Source organism: Canis aureus, chromosome 19, assembly GCF_053574225.1.
Source record: "Canis aureus isolate CA01 chromosome 19, VMU_Caureus_v.1.0, whole genome shotgun sequence".
In the NCBI taxonomy this organism is placed as follows: Eukaryota; Metazoa; Chordata; class Mammalia; order Carnivora; family Canidae; genus Canis; species Canis aureus.
In genome coordinates, this window is record NC_135629.1 from 49,555,731 (window position 1) to 49,580,505 (window position 24,775).

Here is a 24,775-nt window from a genome sequence, read left to right on the forward strand (position 1 = left end):
TGGGAGAGCATTCCAGGCAGCGCGCAGCCTTGGCCTAGTGGGGCAGGGGCGGGGCAGGAAGCCAGAGCATCCTAGGGACTGCAGGAGGCTGGTTACAGAGCAGGGTGGCATCGATCACCTTGGCCTCTAGGCCCTGGTGAGGAGCACAGACCCCAGCGGAGAGCTGAGGGGGAGGTTACCACTCAGATCTACGTCATTCAGTGATCCCTTAGCACTGAGCTGAGGACAGGCCAGGAGGTAGGGAGGCCAAGACGAGCGTCCGGGTACGGCAGGGTGGTGGCTTGGTCCTGGCCGCTGGCACCGGGGGCCCCAAGCGGGCAGGTTGGTGAGGTACTCTGGAGGCCGAGCTCTCAGGACTGGCTGATGGAGCTGGTGAAGGGCGGAGGTGTGGAAGGGTGAGCAGTCGAAGAGCATTCCTAGGTTTAGGGTCTGAGATTCAACACTCATTGCTGTGCCAGGCCTGTTCTAGAAGCTGGGGCTGGGGCTGTGAGCAAAGAAGTCCAGTGATTCCTGTCTGTGCAGGGGCTGTTCTGTGCAAGAAATAATAGTTACTTTGTTAAAAAGTATCTTATTTATTTGAGAGAGAAAGAGAAAGTGCTGGAGGGCTCTATCCCAAGACTCTGGGATCATGACCAGAGCCAAAGGCAAACGCTTAACCCACTGAGCCACCAGGCGCCCCTAATTAGTTACATTTGCACAAAGGCCTAAAGGAGATGAGGGGAGCAGCCTTGAGGATAACTGGTGGGCAGAAGTGCAGAAGAACTGACAAGTGCAAAGGCCCTGGGGCCAGGCTTGATGTGGTCAGGGAATGTCAGGGAGCCAACTGGGCTGGTGGACTGGCTTTCACTCGGTAGGGGGAAGAACAGTAATCGTGGGGGGAAGAACAGTAATCGGGCCCCTGTTGAGAGATTCCAAACAGAAAATAAGAGATGGGGAAGGTATCCGCTGGTCAACGGCATTGAAACTCTGGGACAGACTGGGGTGAGGCGGGAGAAGACAGAGTGAGTGGGTGTGTTCACACACTGGAGGGCCTGTAGAAACCCGGGTGCCGGCCCTCCCCGGAGAATGTGTGTTCGTAGAAGTTCCTGGCCAGGCTGGTGCCGCTGGGCCGGGGCCACCGCTGAGAACCGCAGTGCAGATAACGCAAAGGGCCGCCGACAGGAGAGATCTGGGTTTGCAACTCGGAGAGCATCCAGGGGAGCCGGGATGGGGGGGAAGGGAGGAGCAGCCGGGAGGGCAGGAAGTGGGTCAGAACCCAGCCAAGGTGCTGCACTCAGGGACGGGGACCAGGACAGGGACTGGGACAGGACGGGCAGGTGGCTGGGAACATTGCAGGGGAGGGCACACAACACCAGCTGCCCCCCCTCCACCCCTTGGGACCGCACCCCCTCCCTTCCCCCGCCTGCCTGTCTCCAGCTTACCTCGAGGGTCCCCCGGAGGGGAAGGAGGGGACTCAGTTGTCCCTCGTCCCTGATCTGTGGCGCCAGCCAGCTGGATCCTAATTAGCTACCAGAGCGGGGGAGACAGGAAGCAACGGCTGGGGCGGGGCCTGGACCTGCCCTACCGGGAGGCTGCCACTCAAAGCTGCCAGTCAAGGCCAGGATGCCTCGGTACCCCCACCCCTGCGCCAGGTCCCGGAGACCAGTGGGCAGGGGTAGGATTTGGGGATGGAGAAGAGGCTTCCAGAAGGCCTTTATCTCCCATGATAGGGGGTCGATGCCCGCTGGGTGCAGGTGGGCCCTTCACAGCCCTGACATCCCTGAGAGCTGCCTCTGCTACCTGAGAGGGGCTGTGGGACCATGGGAGGTGCTTCCAGGAGGTTCCCTGTGGCCCACAGTACCCGGATCGCTGGGGCTGTCCACCAGCTGCGGGTGGGAGTTAGCAGCGTTGGCTGGAGGGCCTGGAGGGGCGTCAGCCGCTGCCCCAGGGGTGCAGCCTGTCACATGCAGCTGGCTCCAGGGAGGTCTGCTGACCAGCCCCTCTCGGGACCATGGGGACCGTGGGGTGGAAGCGCTCAGCCACTGGCCCAAATGCCCCCCCCCCGTCCTGGGCCTGCTGGGGGCTGCCCCGCCTCACTTTCCCTGTTCTCCCCAGGCTGGTGGGCCGGGCCGTGGCGCCCACCTGCTGATGCGGGGCAAGGCCCCCGACACAGGACACTGAGCGTCCCGAACACACCCCCGGCCGCCGCCATGGCCCGCCTGGCCGCAGTGCTCTGGAGTCTCTGTATCACTGCTGTCCTGGTCACCTCGGCCACCCAAGGTAGGTGCTGCCGGGGCCGGGGAGGAGCCAGGGCTCCAAAAGGCTACTGGGAGGGCGGATAAGATGCTGAGATACCTCCCATCTGCTCGGTGAGGAACCACGGTCCCTACCTCGCCCCAGACGGCGGCGGAACCAAACCAGAAGAGGACTTGGTAATCGCACCCCCCAGCACCCTCCAGGGGTCTCCAGACCAGCCCCTCACCCCCAACACCCGGGGTGGCAGGGCTCAGCCCTCCAGGGAGGCTGTGGCCTCCCGGGACCAGGACGGGCCTTCCCGGTGAGCCGATCCTCCTCTGTCTTATGTGTGTGTCTTTCTCTGTGATTACATCTCTGAGGCTCTCACTGGGAAGAAGGCTTAATTAAAGCATGCCCGCTGACGTTTATTTAAAAACAACTAATTACCGGGCTCGGCCCTATGCCGGCCCCAGGATCCTGCACATGCAACAATTAGTGCCCCGAGCCTGCCCGCCCACCTTCACCAATTACTCAATTATGGTCCCCATGGCGGGCCCAGGCGGGGGCAAGGGCAGGGCGAGAGGAGAGGCAGGAAGAAGGGGCCTGCTGGCCTTGCCCCTCGCCCTGGGACATGCCCCCAGCTGGCGCTGTCTGGAGAGCAGTTCAAGTGGACTCTGCTCCCCAGTGTCCTTCACGTAGCCCAGTACTCCGAAAGCCACAAAGGTGTAGGGGGCATTGTTCAGCCTGACCCCAGGGCCTTGGCACTACTCTGGCCAGCTGGCACCCTCTGCTTCCCCAGTGCCCATGTTCTCTGCCCATCCAGGTCCTGCCCCACCGCCCCAGCTGGGCCAGGAGGGGCCGCTTCCACCCCCAGACCCATCTGAGCCAGCCCTCCACCCCCGGCCTCCCTCCCAGGCCCAGGAAGGGCTAAAATTAGCTGTGGAAGCAGATGGTGCTAGAGGAACACATGTAATACTTTCCCCCAAGTGAGACTCAACTCACCCCAGAAAACCCCAGGGGCCTAGCTGCCATCCCCTTGGGGCCCCCTACCCGATATTGGAGAGAACAGATCTCTGAAAGGGGCCTGGTACTTCTCTCCACCCACGAGCCGCAGTGCGCACACTAGAGCCTGTGCGGTCACTTTGTGCATCCCCACTTTGCGCCAGCACCCTGCAAGACCTAGCTGGGGCAGTATCCGGGTAGGTGGCTGACCTGGCAGGTGTGGACCACGTGGAGCCCCCTCTGTCCTTCAGAGACCGGCTGCCTCAGTGATCTTTTTTTTTTTTTTTTAAAGATTTTGTTTATTTATTTGAGAGGGAGAGCGAGAGCATGAGTGGGAGGGGCTGAGGGAGAGAATCTCAGGCAGACTCCCCGCTGAGCATGGAGCCTGATGCGGGGCTTGATCCCAGGACCCTGAGATCATACCCGAGCCGAAGGCAGACACATAACCAGATGAGCCCCCCCAGATGCCCTTCAGTAATCTTAGGGATAGTAGTACTTAGCACCCATCATCCCTGTGGACGGCCTGCACCTGCTGCAGCTCTCACAGTGCTGGGAGGTGGGAGTGGCAGCTCCTTGGAGGAGGAACTGGGGCCACAGAGGTGGTCAGTTACTGGACGAGTGTCTGGCTCCTGAGTTGGAGCGTCTAGCCCCTGAGTTGGAGCTCTCAGTCCTCACATGGCCCAGGATGGGGACTGGCCTGTGCCAGTGCAGCTCCATGGGGAATGTTCTTTCATTGTTGCCCTGACCCTCACCACGCATGGCACCATGCTGAGTGCTTCCTTTGGGAACATTCTATAGTGTGTGGAATCCTCGAAGCCTAGCCCTGGGCTATCAGTGCTGATCTTACAGATTGGAAACTGAGGCCCAAGGAGGCTAACACATTGGCTGTCCAAACTGAGCATGCATCAGAATCGTTGGTGGACACACAGGTTCGAGGTTCCTGCTTTCACCCTTGAGGTTCTGATGCAGCAGGCCTGCGGGTAAGGAGCCGGAATCTGCCTTCCTAACCAGCCACCACGTGATGCTGGCGCTGCTGATCCACAGGCCCCACTGAGAGCTCTGGCCCAGCCGACATGCCTGGCCTCTCAGCTGCGGAGTGGTCAGGCCAGGCGTGGTTTCTTTCAGAACACGAGAGCATTTCCTCCCATGCCCTCTCCCCTCCTTAGGTGGGGTGGCATACCCAAGACTACCCTCACTTCTGACACCAGTTGTGAGTTTCTAGACCATTCTCAGATTTCATGATTCACTAGAAGCATTCGTAGAATTCTGAGGCACTGTTCTACTCTTGGTTACAGCTTATTACAGTGAACAGTTATAGGTCAAATCAGCCAGAAGAGGTGTGTGGGGAAGCTTCCAGGAAGGTTCCATGCACAGGCCTCCCAGTTGTCCCATCACAGTGGAGCTGTGGGCAGCGTCACCTCTCCCAGCAGTGCTGTGTGACAATGTGCATGGTGTACTGCCAACCTGGGATGCTCCCCTGAGCCTTGAGGTGCAGAGTCTTTACTGGGGTTTGGTCACGTAGACACGGGTGACCACCCATGTGACTGACCCCTGTCTCCAGCCCTTCCAGAAGTCGCGGATACCCAGAAGCACTTGATCACATTGTTAATGTGCTCATTTGCTAGGGCCTCTGGGACAAAGTATCACAGACTGGGTGGCTTCAACCACAGAATCGTACTGCCTTACAGTTAGTTCTAGAGGCTGGGAGTTAAAGATTAAGGTGGCGGCAGGATTAGCTCCTTCTGAGGGCTGGGAGGGAAGAGGCTATTCCAGGCCTTCTCCTGGGCTTGCAGCTGGCCATCTTCTCCTTGTGTTTCCACGCGGACTTCCGTTTGTGTGTGACTCTGCATCCAAATTTCCCCTTTTCATAAGGACACTGGTCATATTGGATCAGGGCCTACCTTAATGGCCTGATTTTAACTTGATCACCTCTGCTTCAAATTTGGTCCCACTCCAAGGTCCTAGGGATTGGAACTTCAGCATTTGTGGTGGGGAGGATGCAATTCAACCCATCACAGTTAGTGTAGACCCCCTGGCCTGGCCCAGGGCCCCCAGGTAAACAAAGATGCCCATCAGGCAGGATACTCCCGGTGCTTTGAAGCACCTCCCAGGAGCCAAGGGCAAGGACTTGACTGCACAGGCAGGCACGTTGAAAAGCCCATTTCACAGATGAAAGAACTGAGGTCCATACAACCCACATCCTGGATACAGCCAGGCTGGAGGGGGCACCTCCTCAGCAGGATCTTCCCTTCCCATAGGCCTGAGCCGGGCTGGGCTCCCATTCGGGTTGATGCGCCGGGAGCTGGCATGCGAAGGCTACCCCATAGAGCTGCGGTGTCCAGGCAGTGACGTCATCATGGTGGAGAATGCCAACTACGGGCGCACAGATGACAAGATCTGTGACGCTGACCCTTTCCAGATGGAGAATGTGCAGTGCTACCTGCCCGACGCCTTCAAGATCATGTCGCAGAGGTGAGTCCTTCCCACCCTCCCCGGCTCCTGGGAGGAGGGCTGGAGGCAGCTCCCGGGGTCCCTGGATAAGTGTCCTCCACGTGCCCCCTGGCCAGGGCACCTTGTTCACCCTCAGTCTTCCTTCTGTGCATCCTGCATGTTTCCTGAGCACTTGCTAGGGGCCAGGCCCCACATAGCCAGCCAGGAAGACCCAGCCCCTCTTCCCCAGCAGCCCGTACCCACTAGGCACCTCCAGAAGCCCATTCCAGGATTCCTAGGGGTGGCAGTTGAGGTCTTGCAGTATAAAAGCAATTGCAGGACAGGGCAAGTGTCATGGGAGCTGAGGGAGAGCCCAGAAGTCACACAGGCTTCCGTGAGGAGCTGCTGTCAGAACACAGATGGCGGAAGTGCACCTGAGTGTGAGTGTGAGAGAAAGGGAGCGCCCGAGTGTGCAAGGCTGTGTGTGAGTGCGGGGAGATGCTAGGCAGAGGCACTGTGGGTGCGAAGCTGCAAAAGCCTTCCTCGCACCCACTGCCTGTCCCCTCAGAGCCAGTCAGCTCTTCCTTCCAATTACACCAAGACTCAACCACTGCTTCCGCAGCCAGCTCCCCCTTGGGGTTGCCGGCCACAGGCTGTTCCCGGCACAGCAGCCAGGGGGCGCCCACCTCACGCAGGGCAAAGCCTGTGAGACCCCTGAGGCCCACAAGGCCCCGCGACTTTCTCAGGGCCCTCACCATCCCTCACCACCTCCCACTCCCCCTCCCACACTCGGCCACCCTGCCTGCTCCTTACTCACATCAAGGCATCGTCTGCCACGGGCCTCCACTGGGTCTTCGCGCTGGCTGTTCCCCCTGCCTGGAAGGTTGTTCCGACACCCGCCTGGCTCCTCCTTTTTCTTCCCCATGGATTTTCTTCTTTTCTTTTTCTTTTAAAGATTTTATTTACTTATTCATGAGAGACACAGAGAGAGAGAGAGAGAGAAAGAGAGAGAGGCAGAGGGAGAAGCAGGCTCCATGCAGGGAGCCCAATGTGGGACTCGATCCCCAGATCACACCCTGAGCCAAAGGCAGATGCTCAACCGCTGAGCCACCCAGGCGTCCCCCCCCACCCCTTGGTGGATTTTCTTACCTAACCTCGCAGCGAGGACTGTCTGACCACGCTCTGTAAAATTACAGCCCCCCTCCCCTGACTTCTTAGGCCCTTTCCTGCTTTATCTTCTAGCCCTGACTGCCATCCATAGATGGTAGTATATTTTGCTTATTTGTCATTTGTCTTCCCTTGCTTGGCTGTCAGCCCCATGGGGACTGGGCATTGTGTCTGTCACTGCTGTGTCCCCAGCCAGATACACAAGCAGGCACTCACTGAGTTTCTGCTGAGAGGGCAAAGGTCACTCTGGGACCCAGAGCATGGAACTTCAAAAGGAAACAGGACCGGAGCCAGTCCTTGAATGTCGGCAGAGGATTCTAGAATAAGTCACTGGGCAGGGTCACAGAGAGCCTCCAGAGAGTTTTGGGAAGGGTGAGGTGTGGTCAGATGGCTCAGACGAGTGGGTCAGGCTGGAGCCACCTCATGCCCTGCCCCCACCTTTTCTCCCTCAAATATGCACCCCTCCCCAGTCCGCCCCTCCTCCCCCTCCCCTATCTGACACCCCTGCATGAGCAAGCGGCCCTGGTTCAGCTTCCCAGCCTTTGCTTTGGCTGTGCCCCGTCCTCCTCAGGCATCCATTTCCTCCTACCTCCTGCCTCCACTTTCTCCCTGCCCACCCCATGCATTCAGCGCCCAGCACCGCAACTGGCCTGGTTTTGGTGTTCACAGGTTCTCGGTTCCAAGAGGGGGAACGCTGACCAGTGTGGTTACGGGGGCCCAGAGTGAGAGGCCACTGCTCTGCTACCTTAAAGCCTGGAGGGCGAGGCTCTTCGTATTAGTTGGGGTACAGCTCTGCTGCCCCGATGGGGACACCCCAGAATAGGTAGAGTGACCTAAACCAGATTGGAGGGGAGAAGATGACCCTCAGCCCTTGCTTCCCTGTGTCTCTGCCTCCCCGTACGCAGCCCTTTTAAAGGCTCCCTAGGGCCCAGTCTCACCTCCCCGGCCGGATCTCGCTCACGTGTACTGCTGGCTGCAGAGGAGGCTGGGACGTGCGGCGTCCAGCAGTTGGCTCTTCCAGATATTCAAGTGAAATCCACATACTGTTATGTGAATAGCACCTGCTTCTGGGTCCGTGGGGAACGTAGCTAGGGATGCAGTTTCTGGGTTCCAGGCAACTCTCTACTTAGCCTTCTGAGGCCAGGGCTCAAGTATTTAAAGAAAGGGGTCGAGGTGGGTGGGAGGGAGCAGCTCCTCACTAGTTAACGTCTTGCCCTGCCCTGCCGAGACCTGCCCAGAGACCTGGGTCGTAGACACAGACAGCAGAGGAGAAACATCCTTTTGTTCGTAGGTAGTCTTCCCTTTATATGTCAGCGAGGCCCCTAGAAGCTGGTGGGGACTTAGTCCCCAGGGGGGGCCGAGAATGGCTTCGGCGTCAGATGAAGACACTGCCCTGGTCCTAACAGCAGATCCTCGCAGCAGCAGTGCTACCCAGAGGGTGAGACGTGTCTAAGACACGGCCTGAGGTGGACAGAGGGCCTGTGAGCAGATCCCTCATTAGCAGCATGTTTGCAGAGACACCTGTGTGTGGCTTCACATCTTACTCTTCAGTGAACTGGGCGGGCCTTCCTGCCCATTTAGGAAAAATGCCAAGGACGAAATTGCATCAGTGACACCCAGACGGGATGTGAGAACGGGCCGCTGGGGAAGTGGTTTGTGGGGTAGAGGCCTGGCCCAGCCCTGAGCCTGATGCCCTGTGGGGGTCAGTCTGGTAGGAAAGAGCTGGCAGGAAGCAGAATAGGATGCCCACACAAGGCCCCTGGCCCCAGCACGGTTTGGGGGTACTCATTCCTCTCCTGACCCTGGATGCCCCCACCCCCCGTTCTAGGCCAATCTTTTCTCAGCTTGTTGTTTCTTCTCTGCAGGTGTAACAACCGCACCCAGTGCGTGGTGGTTGCTGGCTCTGATGCCTTCCCTGACCCCTGTCCTGGGACCTACAAGTACCTGGAGGTGCAGTACGACTGTGTCCCCTACAGTGAGTCATCTTGTTCCTCGTGCGCACTCGGGCCCTTCCCCTTCCTGGAAGCAAGTGAGGAGGAGACACCTTGACCTCACACACGGCCAAGTCAGGACCAGGCACACAGGGGCAAGCAGGCCTGCTCCCTCCCTCACACATTCTCTCCTCCCCGCTCCCGACCCCCTCCCCGCCCTCTGCACAGACTCTGCACCCCAGAACACTGCTTGCTGCACTTACGGGTCCTCTGGCCCCCTGGCCCTGGCTGCCCTACCACCTCTCTGCCTCCTCTTCTCACATCCCTTCCCTTCCTGACTACTCCCTTACACACCTGCTCTTCCCTCTCACTTCCCTTCTTCTCTCAACTCCCTCTCCTTTCTCTTGTCCCCCTCACCAATCACATACTCCCAGCCCTGGAGCCTGACTCCAAACCCATAGGCAGATGGCCCTCTGAGGCCTGGCGGCGGATCTGGGGTGAAGGGCTAGGGGCATCTTGCACAGATACCTATCTCCTGGTTAATGTGCCCATTGCCATGATAGCACTTCCTGTCTGCAAGGGAAGTGCTGCCATGTTGGACGAGGGCAGCCCCCCCAGGAAGCCTGAGAAGGGTGATCTGGGGAGCCAGGGGCCTGGCTTTCTTGCATCTGGCCAAGGGCAGCAAACAAAGACAGGGTCTCTCCTCCTCAGCACTCTGCTCTTAACATGGCCCTTCTTTCCTGCCCTCACTGCCCCTCCCCTTCTTCCCATCATCCATTCCCCTCCTTTCCCTGCCAGCTTCATGTAGCCAACCTGGAGGTAGGGCCTCCGGGCAGATGGGGGAGGAGGCAGGGCCACCAGAGTGTCTGAGTGCGGGGGGGCAGGGGCAGGGGAGCAGGAGGCCCTGTGACTCTCCCTCCTCTGCCCTCCCACCCAGCCTTCCCCCTCAACCTTCGATTTCTCCTTGCAGGTGATGGCCTACGTGCTGGGGGAAACAGGATCACTTATGTGCTTCCATAACCTTCTTTTACTCCTCACCCTTTCCTTTCAGCAGCTGAGGCCTCCAGCCGCCACCTGAGGGGGATTGCCCATCTGATCCTCGAAGCCTCCCCACAGCACTGGGGACACTGCCCACCCACCCCCGTGGCCGGGGCAGCAGGAAAGGGAGGCGGGAGGCAGGGAGCACTGCACAGCAGGGAGATCAGGCTGGGTTTGAGGCTCGGCCTGGCTCTTGGATTTTCTGACTCTGAAACTTGAGCCAATGACTTAAACTTCTCTGAGCTGCTGCATAAGGAGGCGAGAGGCCAGGAGAGCATGCGTGTGAAGCGCCTGGCCCGGGGCTGGCTACAGAGCCCCCTCCTTGTGGCAGAATGCTGGGTGTAAACTCCCCCCCAGGGCAGAGGCTGCATCCTCACCCCCTCAGTGCCCAGACCGGAGCCTGGTTCAGGACGTGCTCAGTAATGGGGTAGGGGTGTCCTTCCAAGGGGCTTAGCCTGTGTCTTCATCTGTGATGGTGGAAGGGGGTCCCTCCCAGGGGATGGTGCCAGAAGTAGAGAGGATGTGAGAAGAGCTCCTCGTGCTCCCCACGCCATAGGTCTATACGAAAGAAAGTGCTGGCTTCTGCCAGCTGCACAGCCTCTGTTGTGGTGCTTCACTGCGCTGAACCTGTCTCCCCGTCTATAGAGGGTTCTGGAAAGACTGCCTGGGAAGTACCTAGCTTGGTTCCTGGCACTTAGTCATTTAGGAAGTGCAAGGCACTTGGTGGTCATTGCTTTTGTTGTGACTACTTGTAGTGATTTTTACCAGTTATCACTGTTGGTAATGAAAGATAAAACTAATGATAGACGCGATCACGACTCCTGAGGTAGAAGTCGAGGGCAGGAAAAACATCTCCTGGTCCAAGTGGAGTCCAGAGCAGTTAGACACCGTGCGAGTGAAAAAGTGGGGAAAAAAGTGAGAGGGCATAGGGAGGAAAGAGGCGTAGGGACCCCCTGAAGCTGACCCCCCCGGCCCCCCCCCGAGAGTGGGCTATGGGGTGCCACCCACGGAGACCAGGATGGCCAGGGGACGGGCAGCCCCAGTCAGCCTCGAGAGAGCTCCAGAGAGCTAGCTTGAGCCCCCGGGGGGGCAGGACACAGTTATCGTGTCTGGGACACAGTTGGGGCCATGGGTGCCCTCAACAGGCAGAACCCAGGGGTGCCGCTCCTGGTTCCTAGGGTGATGGGAGCCAGAGTACAGGGAGGCGGGGCACTCACTTGTCCCCTACTAGTCATGTTTGCTGAGCACTTCCTGGGTGCCAGGCCCTGGATGAGGCACTGGGAAGGAAGCCAACTCTCCCCTGTGGAACTCCCTGCTTGTGCCTCCAGAGAGGTGGCAGGAGAGCAAGGGCCTGGTCAGAGGGTCCCGAGGGGCCAGGGACACAAAGCCTGACGGGGGAGCAGCCTGGGCTGCCGTCCTGCCCTGGGCTTCAGAGGCTGGGGTGACCCCAGTGCTGGTGTGGGCGAGTCAGGGGCGGGTGCAGGGGCTCACCATGGGGCGGGGGCAGTGGGTGTGTGGGACTCCCACCCGCACACACCCACAGACACACACACACCCAGACAGGCCCGACTAACGCTGGATTTGCCTTGCAGCTGAGCACATTCTAACCGAGCCCCCTTCCTCCCCTAGGTGCGCCCAACCATCGGGCAGCAGGCAGGGAGCTCCTGGCTCCTGGGCCCCCCCGGGGAGGGGGGTGCTGGGCAGACAGACCGAGCCATGGGCTTGCCCCGGGGGAGCGTGGGAGTGTGGGAGCGTGTCTGTGCCCCCACCTGCTGTCTGTGACGTTCCCCCCCCCCCAGCCTCTTCCTTCTCTGCCTCTGTCTCCCCCCGGCTCTCCGAGGCCCAGGGGCTCTGCCTGTCTGCCTCTCCGTCATTCTGTGTTCCACTCTGCACCCTCTCTCTCTGTGTTGGCTTTTTCTGGGACATGAGGGCTTGGGGGAACCCAGCTGGACTCTAGCAAGGCCAGCACAGAAAGGGAAGGAGTTCAGCATGTTCTCTCAGCGGGGGCACCCAGGCCCCTGGAGCCACTGAACCCCCTCCCCCTGGGCCCCTGGTTCTCACAGGAGGGCAGCAGGTGGGTTGTGCGGTGGGGGGGACCCACGTGGCTCTTCCACCCTCATCACTCCCTCCCTGGTGCTCCCCTAGGCAGAGCCCACCTTCCAGCTGGAGCCCCCCGCCCCCCCCAACACCCACTGCACTGAGGGCGCCCCCCCCAGGGCGCTGTCCCCTGCCTGTCTGTACACCCCACCCCCGTGTCTCTCTTGGTCTCTGTCCTCCGTGTGTCCCCCTCCCTGTGACTGTCTCCCCGATACCCTCCCCAGAGGAAGGGACCTGGGGGCGGGGGCTGAGCTGATGCTACGTTTGGGGTTGGGGAGCCAGGATGAGGAAAGAAAGGAAAAGGGGGCATGTTGCCAGATAAGAAACGAAAGCAATTTAATCTTTTTTTTTCTCTTTTTTTTCTTGCACATTTTTTTTCAATTTGTTTTCTCTCTCTCTTCCGATGCTTAAAGTAGAAGTGGAGCAGAAAGGTAAACGCACTGTTACCAATGCTAACCCCTAACTCACACTTTGTTCTTACCTGTACCATACTTATGTGACCCGCCCTCCCCTCTCGGCCCCTGTTTCTCCCCACCCCCACCCCGGGTGTCCTCCCGGTGGGGCCAGCCCTGGTGCCGCCCCGGGCAACTCCACCCTCCAGACACCTGAGGAGGCTCCTCTCTGAGCACGGGCAGGACCTTCTGTCTCTCTCTCTCTCTCTCTCTCTGCCTCTTTATCTCTCTCTGTCTCTCCCTGTCCCTCCTTCCTAGTCCCAGCCCTTGCGGGGGGGACCTTCTCTCATACTTGTTTTGCCTCCTTCAGGAGAAGTGTGTAAGCATCCAGGGCGGGAGGGGAGGGAGGGCCCCCTCTCTGGCTCCTGCCTTGGGGCGGAGTGCACCGGTGAGCCGTCTTTCTCCTCTTCTTCCCCACTTTTATACCACATGTCTGGCTCAGGGGAGGTGGGGTGGAGGGGACACCTTTGTTTTCCTTTTGGGGAGCAGATTCCTTCTATCTCTCGGGCTCCTGGTGGCATAAGTTCCTTCTGGTTTGGCGTTTCCAAGGCCCAGAGCTGTTGGAGCACGGAGCACCAGTTTTCCCCACCCTCCACCCCCCTCCTTGACCAGCCGGGGGCCCAGCCCTGGGGAGGGATGCAAAGCTGTCTCCGGCCCTCCTGCCAGACTGGGGGCGAAGGGGCGGGGGGTGGGCCTCACGGCGGGGGGAGCGCGGGGTGGGGGAATGTTTTCTCTGGTTCTGTAACACTTGCGAAGCTGCAGTCAGGGTTTCTTCTGGGCTGTTTTGGTTAGAGGACCAGGGAGAGGGGGGTTGGGGGAGGTATAGGCGGGGTCTGGGGACTTCCAGGAGCACCGTAATTTCTTGCAGGGTTAACTTTCTTGCAGGGTTAACCTTGGGCGGGGATGGGGAATGAGAAAACTCCATGGTGGGTGGAGCCCCCCCCCCCATTTGGAGATAGGTGGGACAGTGGGTGGATGATCCAGCCTACCCCTGAAATTTTGGGGAAATTGACAGCTCTGAGGCTGGCCAAGGGGCAGGGCCCCTGATGAGCCTTCCTTGCAGGATCGCTCTTGCCTTGAAATTACGGTGGTCTTTGGAGCATCCCCTTCGAGGAAGGTGGGGCGGGGTCCCTCCAAGCTGCTCCCCTCCCCCTGCCCTCCCTCATCTCAGAGAGGCCTGGGCAGCCAGCCCAGGCCCCTGACCCTCACTGCCCCGCCACTCTCTCCCTCTCTCTCTCCCTGAGTCTCTCGCACCCAGCACCAGACACTCTTCTTACAGGCCCGGTGGTGGTTTGGATACTGCAGCCCTGGATCTTTTCTCTTCAAGGGGGGGGAAGAGGGGAGGGAAGAGGAGGTGTTGGGAGCTTGGTGCTGGGGAGGGGTCCTTACTGTCAAAGGCCCCAGGCAGACCCTTCCTCATCTTCTCCCCCTTCCCCAGGGTAACCTCTAACCACGTTTTCCTCCTCCATACCCTTCTGACCAGGTCAGGCTCTGAGACCTCCCACCGCCCCCTCACACACACATATCTGCTCAGGGGCCACAGAACTGGCAGGGGTCCTGGCTTGGGGACAGGGGAGACCGGGGCATAGAAGATAAAGGCAGAGGCCAGGTGTGCTGGGCACAGGGTGCAGGCCAACCCCTCAGGGCACTGGGGACAGGGAGATAGCGGAGCCCCAGGATGCAAGCCAGGATCCCTCTGGTTCCTGCTCACTTCTGGGCCCCAGGCTCCCCACCCCGTCCTAAAACACTGCGCTCCTGGCCGCTTTGCACACTGGGGCCCTTGGGCCTAGCTGTCCCTGATGCTGTGAGGGGAGGGCTGGATATCCCCCACCTAAGCCTGTCAAAGAGTGAGGCTGGAAGTGCGGGAATGAGGAGTGGTGCCTGTCCATGACCCTCTTGCCACTGGGGCTGACCTCCGCCAAGCCCACACCAGGTCCCAGCCCTCCCTGATCCCCTTGGGGCCAGCTGCTTTGGTGACCGGCCAAGCAGGAGCAGAGAATTCACTGCAAACCCTCACCCTGGCCTGTCTGTGGGTTCAGCTAGCGGGGAGGTGAGAGGGAAGCCCAGCCATCTTGGATGGAGGGGTATCTGGACATCCCCACTCCCAAGTCCAGGCCCCTACTGGGTCCATAAGGGGAGGCTAGGCACAGGTGGCATTGGGATGTGACGGGGCAAGGGTGGGCAGGCCAGCGGCGGCCAACGAGATGCAGTTGAGGTTTTCCTCCTTTTCAGGGAATGGGGGGGTGGGGCGGGGCCCCCCACCTTTCTGACATCAGCGCTGCCTTGGTCCCTCCTCCCGAGCCGGGGATGGTTGCAGGTAAATCGGGGTCCGGGGCAGGGGAGGTGGGGGGGCCTGGCTGGGGCGGGCTGGGTCTTTATCCTAGCTCCTGGTTCCCTCCCTTGCCCCCTCTGAGCTGGACCTGGGACTGCCCCCCCGAGGGACCCTCAGTCGGGCCTGGGCCTTGGAGTGAATTCTCTGCTCACCCCTCTCTCCTCGCCAGCACTAACCCTTTCTTCCCAGGTGGTCTCCAGCGTGCCTCCCTTGGAGCCAGGACCTCGCCGAGGCCCCCCACCTTGTCTCTCTTCCCTCCACGCAGCTCTCCTCCCCCAATCCCCAACTCTCCCGGGGAGCCTTCTCCTTTCCCATGTCCCCCAATTTCCCCCCACCCCTGTGTACCAGTGTCAGTGTCTGCTGCTGAACAGACCCCATGAGAGACCTTGCCGGCTGGGAGCAGGGCTGGGCACCCTCAGAGGGGCTGGACTTTTCCAGAGACCCTCCCTCACCTGCTGATTGCATGGGTACTGGGTATAGGAGGGCCACAGGCTGCATCAGGGACCTTGAGTGCCTCCTCCACCCTGGAATAGGGGGGCACTCCTGACAACCCATAGTGGGTACGGAAACATCACTCTACCTTGCAATTTTTGCAGGGGGAGGGGGGAGGAAACAAATGTGCCACAAACCTGTGTCCTGGTGTTGTTGGTGAAATATGGGACCCTCAACTGTAGGTCTTCCATAGAGGGCTGTGACAGATGGCAAAGGAGCAGGGCACTGAGTCCCTGGAGCCTCAAAGCCATGAGTGGCAGCAGTGAGGAGATCTTTCCGCCCCCACTTAAGGCACATGAGGAAGTCTGGGAGGGCTATTGCCAAACCCTTTATCCCCAGCCTGTGGGGTCTCTAGCAGCCAGGGAAGGAAAGAGGGGCACCACCTCCCCACCCCCACTAACCCTGCTCTTAATGGCCTCCAGGGTTGACATCTCCAGGGAGAGGGGCAGCTGGGCAGGGCAGGGGTCCCAGCCCGGAAACCCCCTTCCCATCACCAGCCCTACCAAGCAACCGTGACTGCAGCAGCAGGAGGGGACAGCCTGGCTACCCCAGGCCGCGTGACCAACTTGCCTCTCTCTCTCCCCCTCCCCTGCCTCTGCTCCTCCTCTCCCCATGTCCTCCCCGCCCACCCACCCGCCCGGCCCAGTCTTCGTGTGCCCAGGGACCCTGCAGAAGGTGCTGGAGCCCACTTCCACACACGAGTCGGAACACCAGTCTGGCGCATGGTGCAAGGACCCGCTGCAGGCAGGCGACCGTATCTACGTCATGCCCTGGATCCCGTACCGCACGGACACGCTGACTGAGTACGCCTCGTGGGAGGACTACGTGGCCGCACGCCACACCACCACCTACCGCCTGCCCAACCGCGTGGATGGCACGGGCTTTGTGGTCTACGACGGTGCGGTCTTCTACAACAAGGAGCGCACACGCAACATCGTCAAGTACGATCTGCGCACACGCATCAAGAGCGGGGAGACGGTCATCAACACGGCCAACTACCACGACACTTCGCCCTACCGCTGGGGCGGCAAGACGGACATCGACCTGGCTGTGGATGAGAACGGGCTGTGGGTCATCTACGCCACCGAGGGCAACAACGGGCGCCTGGTGGTGAGCCAGCTCAACCCCTACACGCTGCGCTTCGAGGGCACGTGGGAGACGGGCTACGACAAGCGCTCAGCGTCCAACGCCTTCATGGTGTGCGGAGTTCTGTATGTGCTGCGCTCAGTGTATGTGGACGACGACAGCGAGGCGGCTGGCAACCGCGTGGACTACGCCTTCAACACCAATGCCAACCGTGAGGAGCCCGTCAGCCTGGCCTTCCCCAACCCCTACCAGTTTGTCTCCTCCGTGGACTACAACCCTCGCGACAACCAGCTCTACGTCTGGAACAACTATTTTGTGGTGCGCTACAGCCTGGAGTTCGGGCCGCCCGACCCCAGTGCCGGTAGGGATGGCTCCCCACAACTCCACCTCCTGGGCCCCCGGGGTGCCAGTGGGGAGGCATGCTGTGCACCCAGAGCTGGGATCTGGAGGACAGAGGCTTGCAGCGTGGGACAGAGGCTGGGCTAAGCGTTTCACAGTTAACCTGTTTGGCTGTCACAGTTTATGAGGCAGGGAGCACTACTGCTGTTTTACAGGTGAAGAAACTGCAACCCTGGGAGGGCCAGGGAGGGGAGAGGTTAGGTTAGTTCTTAGACAACCTGGACCCAGGACTCTGCACTCCTGACTGCTAGGTTCCACCGCCCCTCTCCGGGGCCTGTGCACTTCTAGCCCTGGAGCCCTCAGCCAGAACCCAGGTGGAAGCCCCGTGTCAGTGAAACAACAAAGCCGAGCCGCCAGTATTGAGCGTGAGCGTCCCTCTGCAGTCTCTGTTCGCCCTCTCAGCTGCCCTCGGCCAGCTCTGAGCAGCCCCAGGGCGCTGAGGAGCCTGACCCCATCCAACCTCATTTACATAATGGGGAACTAAGGCCTGCACAGGGAAGGGACTTGGCCAGGTTATAGGGACCAAAGTGAGAGTAGAATGAGGACAGGAGGTGGCTGTCCACTCCCCTTCCTGGCCTGTTCTCTTTGGTTATTCTCAGACCTCAGGCTACACTCAAGTGAATTTTATTGCTTTTTGATGCTTTAGATGGTCTTGGGGGCAGAGAGAAGCCAGGGGAGATCTCCCAGACCCAGTGGGGACCAGCAAATCCTCCCACATTGGGAAAGATGCTAGAATGCCAGGGACCCCATGCCTGGGCACACCATGGCAGGGCCCTGAGCATGGTGACCCTGTCTTGTATACCCTCTTCCCTTCCAGGCCCAGCCACTTCCCCGCCTCTCAGCACGACCACCACAGCCCGACCCACACCCCTTACCAGCACGGCCTCGCCCGCAGCCACCACTCCGCTCCGCCGAGTGCCCCTCACCACACACCCTGTGGGTGCCATCAACCAGCTGGGACCTGACCTGCCTCCAGCCACAGCCCCAGCTCCCAGCACCCGGCGGCCCCCAGCCCCCAATCTGCACGTGTCCCCAGAACTCTTCTGTGAACCTCGAGAGGTGCGGCGGGTCCAATGGCCAGCCACTCAGCAGGGCATGCTGGTTGAGAGGCCCTGCCCCAAGGGGACCCGAGGTGAGTACAGAGGCTGCTGTCACCTCACTGTGGCTGGCTTGGGGAGTGGCTAAACCTGGTCTGGCCAGGGAACATCCCACCACTCAGTTTAGCCCATCTCCTCTGCCAGTGTGGGGGCTTTCTGAGGGCAGGGGTTGTGCCTGACATCTGCAGCTGTGTTCTCAGAGCCCAGCAGAGCTCTCAGGGCACGGGAGCAGCTCAATGAGTCCCCCTGCCCTGTCCTCTCTTGCAGTGCCAGGCAGACTATGAAGGGAGCCCACAGGAAGTGACCTGGGCTCCCAGCCTCAGGCTGAGATGGAATAGGCCCCCGGTCAGCCAGTGGCCCTACAGAGAGCAGCTGAAGTGCCAGAGGGGGTGGGGCCAGGCCTTGTGCTCCAGGTGGAATGATCCAAGGGGAGGGTTTGAAGAGGCTTAAGGGAGAAGGGGCTTCCAAGATGGACTTTGCTAGAAAGTTCCATTTCTGGTAGGCAAAGAAGGAAGAGGAGCCAAGAGGGGGAGCTTAGAAGTGAGGGGTAGCTCATGTCACCTCAGAGTGACACCTCTCTTGACTGTCCGGCCCTCTTCATGTCTGGTCTTCCGTGTTTCCTTCATCTCTCTCTTCACCTGCCTGTTCCCCTCTCTGTCATCTTTCCCTGCTGTGGCCCCTTTTTCTCTCCTTCCCTGTGGCTCCCTTCTCTGTTCCTGTCTGTCCCTGCAGGAATTGCCTCCTTCCAGTGTCTACCAGCCCTGGGGCTCTGGAACCCCCGGGGCCCTGACCTCAGCAACTGCACCTCCCCCTGGGTCAACCAGGTGGCCCAGAAGGTACCAGCAGCAGCTGTCCCTCCCAGATTGGCACAATTGCTTGCACACTGGGCCCTGGGTGGCCGGGCACAAGGCACTCTCGGGGCAGTAGAGCAATTGGGGAGACAGACGGGCAGGTCTGGGAGCCAGGACTGTGTGGGTCCCCTCCCTAGCCTTCAAGAGAAACAGAGATGGATGGGGAGGGAGAAGGGGTCAGAGAGATGGATGGGAAGGGGCCAAACAGCCTGGGAATGTGAAAAGAGAGCATGTGGGAAGGAAGATGGTCTCTGAGATAGCAGGGGGTCCTTCCTCCCACCTCATGCAGATCAAGAGTGGGGAGAATGCAGCCAACATTGCCAGTGAGCTGGCCCGTCACACCCGAGGCTCCATCTATGCGGGTGATGTGTCCTCTTCTGTGAAGCTGATGGAGCAGCTGCTGGATATTCTGGATGCCCAGCTACAGGCCTTGCGGCCCATTGAGCGCGAGTCAGCTGGCAAGAACTACAACAAGGTGGGGCACGGCAGTAGGACCAGCAGGGTTGGGGGGCACTGCCCTTGGGGCTCAGGAAGAGTCCGGCCTGGTACCTCCAGGCTAGGCTGCAAAGCCAGGCGGTCAGAGAGGAGAAGACTGATCCTAGGCACACTGGATCTTCCAGAGCTGCCCTGGACGGTCTTTGGGGTTGGCGTCCCTTAGGAACAGGTCTTGTTCAGGGCCCAGCCCTGGTGTGGTGGCAGCTGCAGAAGAGCACGCTCGGGGCCCTGACAGCACCTCCATTTCTTTTCCCAGATGCACAAGCGGGAGAGAACTTGCAAAGACTACATCAAGGTGAGGCCCAGAGGGTTCCTGCTGGCCAACGAGGGGGTGAGGCAGCCCTCATCACTTGGGCACGCCCCAGGCGGCACTGGGGATGGAGACTGAGAGGAGAGTATGCAGAATCAGTCCAGCCCAGGGAACTGGAGGATGTGGGGGGAATCACAGTGTCACCCCTCGCCTGTGCAGGCTGTGGTAGAGACAGTGGACAACCTCCTGCGGCCAGAAGCTCTGGAGTCCTGGAAGGACATGAATGCCACAGAGCAGGTGCACACAGCCACCATGCTCTTGGATGTCCTGGAGGAGGGTGCCTTCCTGCTGGCCGACAATGTCAGGGAGCCTGCCCGCTTCCTGGCTGCCAAACAGAATGTGGGTGAGTGCTGCGGTCATGCCCACGGCAAGTTCAGGTGTTGATCTTTTTTATTGCCCCCTTAGCTGTTTGAGAGAGAAATCTCAACTGAGCACTTGCATGAGTGGGAGGAGAGGGAGAGAATCTCAAGCAGATTCCATGCTGATCACAGAGCCTGATGCAGGGCTCAGTCTCAAAACCCTGAGATCATGATGAGGTGCAAATCTTGAACTGTGGGGCCTGCCAGCCAGAGATGCCCTAGCCTCGGGCCTCTTGCCATGGCTGGGCCCCTGGACTGGGGACAGGCCCCAACCACATCTGTCCTGCCATCCCCTGTCCCCACAGTCCTGGAAGTGACAGTCCTCAACACAGAGGGCCAAGTGCAGGAGCTGGTATTCCCCCAGGAATACCCGAGCGAGAACTCCATCCAGCTGTCCGCCAATACCATCAAGCAGAACAGCCGCAACGGTCAGTGTCCAAGCCCCGGGCTGGCATCCCTGCTTCACATATGAAGAACATTCATTCTTAAATTGTATTGGGTTGAAGAATCCAAGAAAAGGGTGGGACCCAACAAGAGTTGTTCTCCACTCAAGCTACTGTAACATTTCAGGGGATTTGTGGGGCATCCCCAAAACCCCAGAACGTAGGACACTTTGTAGTTTGCAGGGTTTACTCCTGTGCAATGGCAGTCGATTCCCATAGCTCAGGGAGATCTGTCCCATTTGAGACTAAGGCTCAGAGATGTAGGGGATCTGCTGAAGGTCACACAGCAAGTGAGGTGGGGGCTGGAGATGCAGTCCCTATGTCCCTGGCATACTGCCTGGCCATTTGGAACTGCCTACAACTAAGCTATGGTACGTAGAGGGGCTCCACAAGCCCCCCTCACCTGGGCCCATAGCCTGGCTTCAGAGGTACCGGTGGCCAGTGTGGCCGGAGGCATGCTGGCTCAGGACTGACCACATACCCCACTGTGCCTATCCTCCCCAGGTGTGGTCAAAGTTGTCTTCATCCTGTACAACAATCTAGGCCTCTTCTTGTCCACCGAGAATGCCACAGTAAAGCTGGCAGGTGAAGCAGGTACAGGTGGCCCAGGTGGCGCCTCCCTGGTGGTGAACTCACAGGTCATCGCAGCGTCCATCAACAAGGAGTCCAGTCGCGTCTTTCTCATGGACCCTGTCATCTTCACCGTGGCCCACCTGGAGGTGAGCTGAGGTGTTCCCTCCTTCCCCCCTCGGGAGTCCCACCATCTTCCGTGTTCCCAGGCTGTATATTCTCCCTGCTGTGTGTTCATCCACCCCAAGAGCAAGTTATGACCCCTCCCTGGGGCATCAGTCCCCCAGCCCCCACCTCAACAGCTTGGGCCATTTGTTCCCAGAGATCCTAGACTGTCATCTGGAGCCCCAGGCACTTTTCTCATGCTTGTCACCATCCCCATAGCTGGGTGTGGGGGCTGGAACGGGACTCCCTGGATCTGACTGCCCGGCCACCACCACACAACAGGCCAAGAACCACTTCAATGCTAACTGCTCCTTCTGGAACTACTCGGAGCGTTCCATGCTGGGCTACTGGTCAACCCAGGGCTGCCGCCTGGTGGAGTCCAACAAGACCCATACCACGTGTGCCTGCAGCCACCTCACCAACTTTGCCGTGCTAATGGCTCACCGTGAGATCGTAAGCTGGCCAGCGCTCCGCTCCTCTGGGCAGGCCCACTTGCTGGCCTGGCTTTGCATGGCATCATAGAGAGCGCTGCATGGGCAGTGCCAGGGAAGACCAGCTTCATGGGAATTGGGGGGTGGCACCAGTCTTGCCCGGGGCATGAGGCCACATGTCTGGTTCTTTTTTGGTCATGGTCCCAAGGCACTCTGGAGAAGCAAGTTGGTGTCACCTTTGTCATCTCTCCACAAGCCTTCCAGAGCATGAGGAAGTGAGCGTGCCACCTGCAGAAGGGTGGGGGCCAGCAAACTGGGGGGCAGAAGGCCAGATGGGCAACACTGGTGGTGCTCGTGGCCTGTGGCCCTGCCCGTCCCTAGCACCTGGCTGAGCCTGGCCATGTGCAAGGCCAGAGGTGCTGAGCGAGCTCCCCGCTCCTGTCCCCCAGTACCAAGGTCGCATCAATGAGCTGCTGCTGTCAGTCATCACCTGGGTGGGCATCGTGATCTCCCTCGTCTGCCTGGCCATCTGCATCTCTACTTTCTGCTTCTTGCGGGGGTTACAGACCGACCGCAATACCATCCACAAGAACCTGTGCATCAACCTATTTCTGGCTGAGCTGCTCTTCCTGGTCGGGATAGACAAGACACAGTATGAGGTGGGCCAGGACTCGGGCAGAGGCAGGTAGGAGAGGTGGCACTAGCCCAGGCAGCCCCTCACCTGTGGTGCCCCTCCCTGCCGCCCCCAGATTGCCTGCCCTATCTTCGCTGGCTTGCTGCACTACTTCTTCCTGGCTGCCTTCTCCTGGCTGTGCCTGGAGGGTGTGCACCTCTACCTGCTGCTGGTCGAAGTGTTTGAGAGCGAGTACTCCCGCACTAAGTACTACTACCTGGGTGGCTATTGCTTCCCAGCCCTGGTGGTAGGCATCGCGGCAGCCATCGACTACCGCAGCTATGGCACCGAGAAGGCGTGAGTGCACCCCCCTCCCCCACTCTCCAGGTCTCTCCTCCTGCCTGGCTCCCTGCTCAGCAGAATCCCTTGGGCCAGGACCCTAGGCACTGGCCTTCCTCCTCCTGAGATCGAAGGCTACAGCCTGCAGGGTCCCTGGGGGCTAGGATGGGAGGGAAGGGCTTTCCCGCCTCTGTCTCCCCAAGCCCTGCTTTCTTTATAGCTGCTGGCTCCGAGTCGACAATTACTTCATCTGGAGCTTCATTGGACCAGTCTCCTTTGTTATCGTGGTAAGTGGGAAGGTGGTACCTCTAGTTCTATATCTCCTTCCTTCACACAAGCTAGCCTTGACCCCGGAGCCCTGCCCTACTCTCCCCAAGCCCTGAGAGGGCTGGTGTGAAAACCATCGAAACGGAGCAACTAACTAAGAAGACAAGAACGCAGCGGGTCTGTAAAGCTCCAGCACCAAGGCCTGTCCATCTAGGAACTGATTTGAGCCCCTGCCTTGTGTCAGGCTACAGGCCCTGTCCTCTCGCCACTAGGAGCCACATTAACAGACAGTTGTTACCAGTCAGCAGGCACCTGAGGGCAGGTACAACAGCAGAGGAAGCCCTGAAGAAGGGGGCATTGAGGCTGAGACTTGGCCAGGAGCTCACTCTGGGAGGTGGAGGGACCCCAAGGGACCTCCCGCAGCCTAGCCTCTCTCTGTCCCTCCCCCCCAGGTGAACCTGGTGTTCCTTATGGTGACCCTGCACAAGATGATCCGGAGCTCATCTGTGCTCAAACCTGACTCCAGTCGCCTGGACAACATTAAGTGAGCACCCCTTCCCCACACCCCCGCCTGATAGCTCCATCCATACCAGGCCTGGTCTCTCCCAGGGCTTCCTAAAATGTGATGCACTCACCTCCAGTACCACAAGATGATTTTTAAGGACAAATGTGTTTTTATTGTGCTTGTTCATGTACTTAACAAGTATTAGAAAACATATTAACATATCCAATCTGTGCTTTGGGGGACATAACTGCTTAGGGTGAGGCCAAGTTAAAAAGGTAAGTCCAATTCAGTGCAATTTAAAGAGAAATGAGCAGCAAAAGGTAGTTTAAGGATCTGGAAATTCGGCCCAAGGCTGAAGGCAAATGACTGACCTTTGCAAAACCCCAAACCCCAACCTCAGGCCCAGGCTGGGTCAAAGTACCACTGTAGGTGATCCGCCCAAGGCCTGTTTCTTTGCCAACAGCATCCAGACCCCTCTGAAGAGGGACACAGCAGGGCAGAGAGGTTTGTCCACTGGCAGGGACTTTGACATCCCTGTCCTCTCTCCCCTCCCCAGATCCTGGGCCTTGGGGGCCATTGCGCTGCTTTTCCTCCTGGGCCTCACCTGGGCTTTTGGCCTGCTCTTCATCAATAAGGAGTCCGTGGTCATGGCCTATCTCTTCACCACTTTCAACGCCTTCCAGGGGGTCTTCATCTTTGTCTTTCACTGCGCCTTACAAAAGAAGGTGAGGTCAGGAAAGGGGTCCAAGTGCCTGCCTTCTGCAGTGGAGTCTGTCTGCTGTGAGGGGAGCACGAGCTTGGAGTCAGGGAGGACTTAAGCAGGGGTAAAGAGGGTTCTGGAAAAGAGCAAGATATGACAACCTGGGGAAGCCAGAAAGCAGGGAGGATTTGGGGAGCTGGGAGAGCAGGGTTGTGGTAGCAGAGGACCAACCCCCCACCCACCCACCTATGATATGGGGGCACCAGTCAGGTGTGTGGGAAGGAGAGAATTGAGTATCACCCAGACAGAAGGCTTCCACTTCAATAGTTACGAGATAAACTGTAAGTTTTATGGTGATAAAGTTTCCTTTTTAGCCTCCTTACTGGAGCCCACAAGCTCACACAACCCTACCCAGGCCCCACTTCCCTTTCTCCCCTTCAGCCAAAGCAGAGGAGAGCTCTGCTTTCTCTCGAACAACTAGATAAGACCATCCTCAGGGCATATTCCTGCTCCTCTCTCTACAAGGTCTCCTATCCTATTTACTTCAGATCTTTGCCGAGATGTTTCCTCAATGAGGCTTCCCGGTCTATTTAAGATCACAACCCCACCCCCAGACACACACACATCCCCACCCACCAACACTGCCTAACCCCATTCCTGGCCACATTGGTCTGCACAGCACCTGACAGCATCAGACCTACACAATGGGATCTTGTTTGTATCTACACATCTCTGTCTACCAAAATTAGTTCTCAGAGGTAGGGCTGTGTGAATGACTTGTTCTGTATCGTCCCTGGGGCCTTAACTATGCCTGGCACATAGCAGATGCTCATTAAAGACCTGTTGAGTGAATGAACAAGAAAGTGACATGGATGTAGAGAAAGGGGGATGGGCCTGAGCAAGCAGAGTGCCTGCCTGACCGGCTGGCTGTTGTGAAACAGGAAACGATGTTTCTGAGGCTTGCAGGGGCACCCACTGCCAGCTGCCTGT

General features: G+C 59.1%; 1 protein-coding gene across 6 annotated transcripts in view; it reads left to right on the forward strand.

Moving 5' to 3' along the window:
* ADGRL1 (adhesion G protein-coupled receptor L1) overlaps positions 1-24,775 on the forward strand; it is a 65,496-nt gene that overhangs the window by 35,619 nt on the left and 5,102 nt on the right. For 3 of the 6 annotated variants that reach the window (XM_077859667.1, XM_077859670.1, XM_077859666.1), the window contains exons 2-19: positions 2,095-2,259; positions 5,475-5,688; positions 8,679-8,788; positions 12,293-12,310; positions 15,802-16,602; positions 17,458-17,772; positions 18,470-18,573; positions 18,878-19,063; positions 19,340-19,378; positions 19,553-19,736; positions 20,058-20,180; positions 20,700-20,914; positions 21,213-21,383; positions 21,811-22,020; positions 22,111-22,331; positions 22,534-22,600; positions 23,033-23,124; positions 23,642-23,810. In XM_077859667.1, coding sequence (XP_077715793.1) covers positions 2,190-2,259; positions 5,475-5,688; positions 8,679-8,788; positions 12,293-12,310; positions 15,802-16,602; positions 17,458-17,772; positions 18,470-18,573; positions 18,878-19,063; positions 19,340-19,378; positions 19,553-19,736; positions 20,058-20,180; positions 20,700-20,914; positions 21,213-21,383; positions 21,811-22,020; positions 22,111-22,331; positions 22,534-22,600; positions 23,033-23,124; positions 23,642-23,810 — 3,309 coding nt within the window. In that variant the 5' untranslated portion in view covers positions 2,095-2,189. The remainder of the gene's footprint in view (positions 1-2,094; positions 2,260-5,474; positions 5,689-8,678; positions 8,789-12,292; positions 12,311-15,801; positions 16,603-17,457; positions 17,773-18,469; positions 18,574-18,877; positions 19,064-19,339; positions 19,379-19,552; positions 19,737-20,057; positions 20,181-20,699; positions 20,915-21,212; positions 21,384-21,810; positions 22,021-22,110; positions 22,332-22,533; positions 22,601-23,032; positions 23,125-23,641; positions 23,811-24,775) is intronic. The other 3 variants (XM_077859671.1, XM_077859669.1, XM_077859668.1) reach the window with 2 other exon arrangements.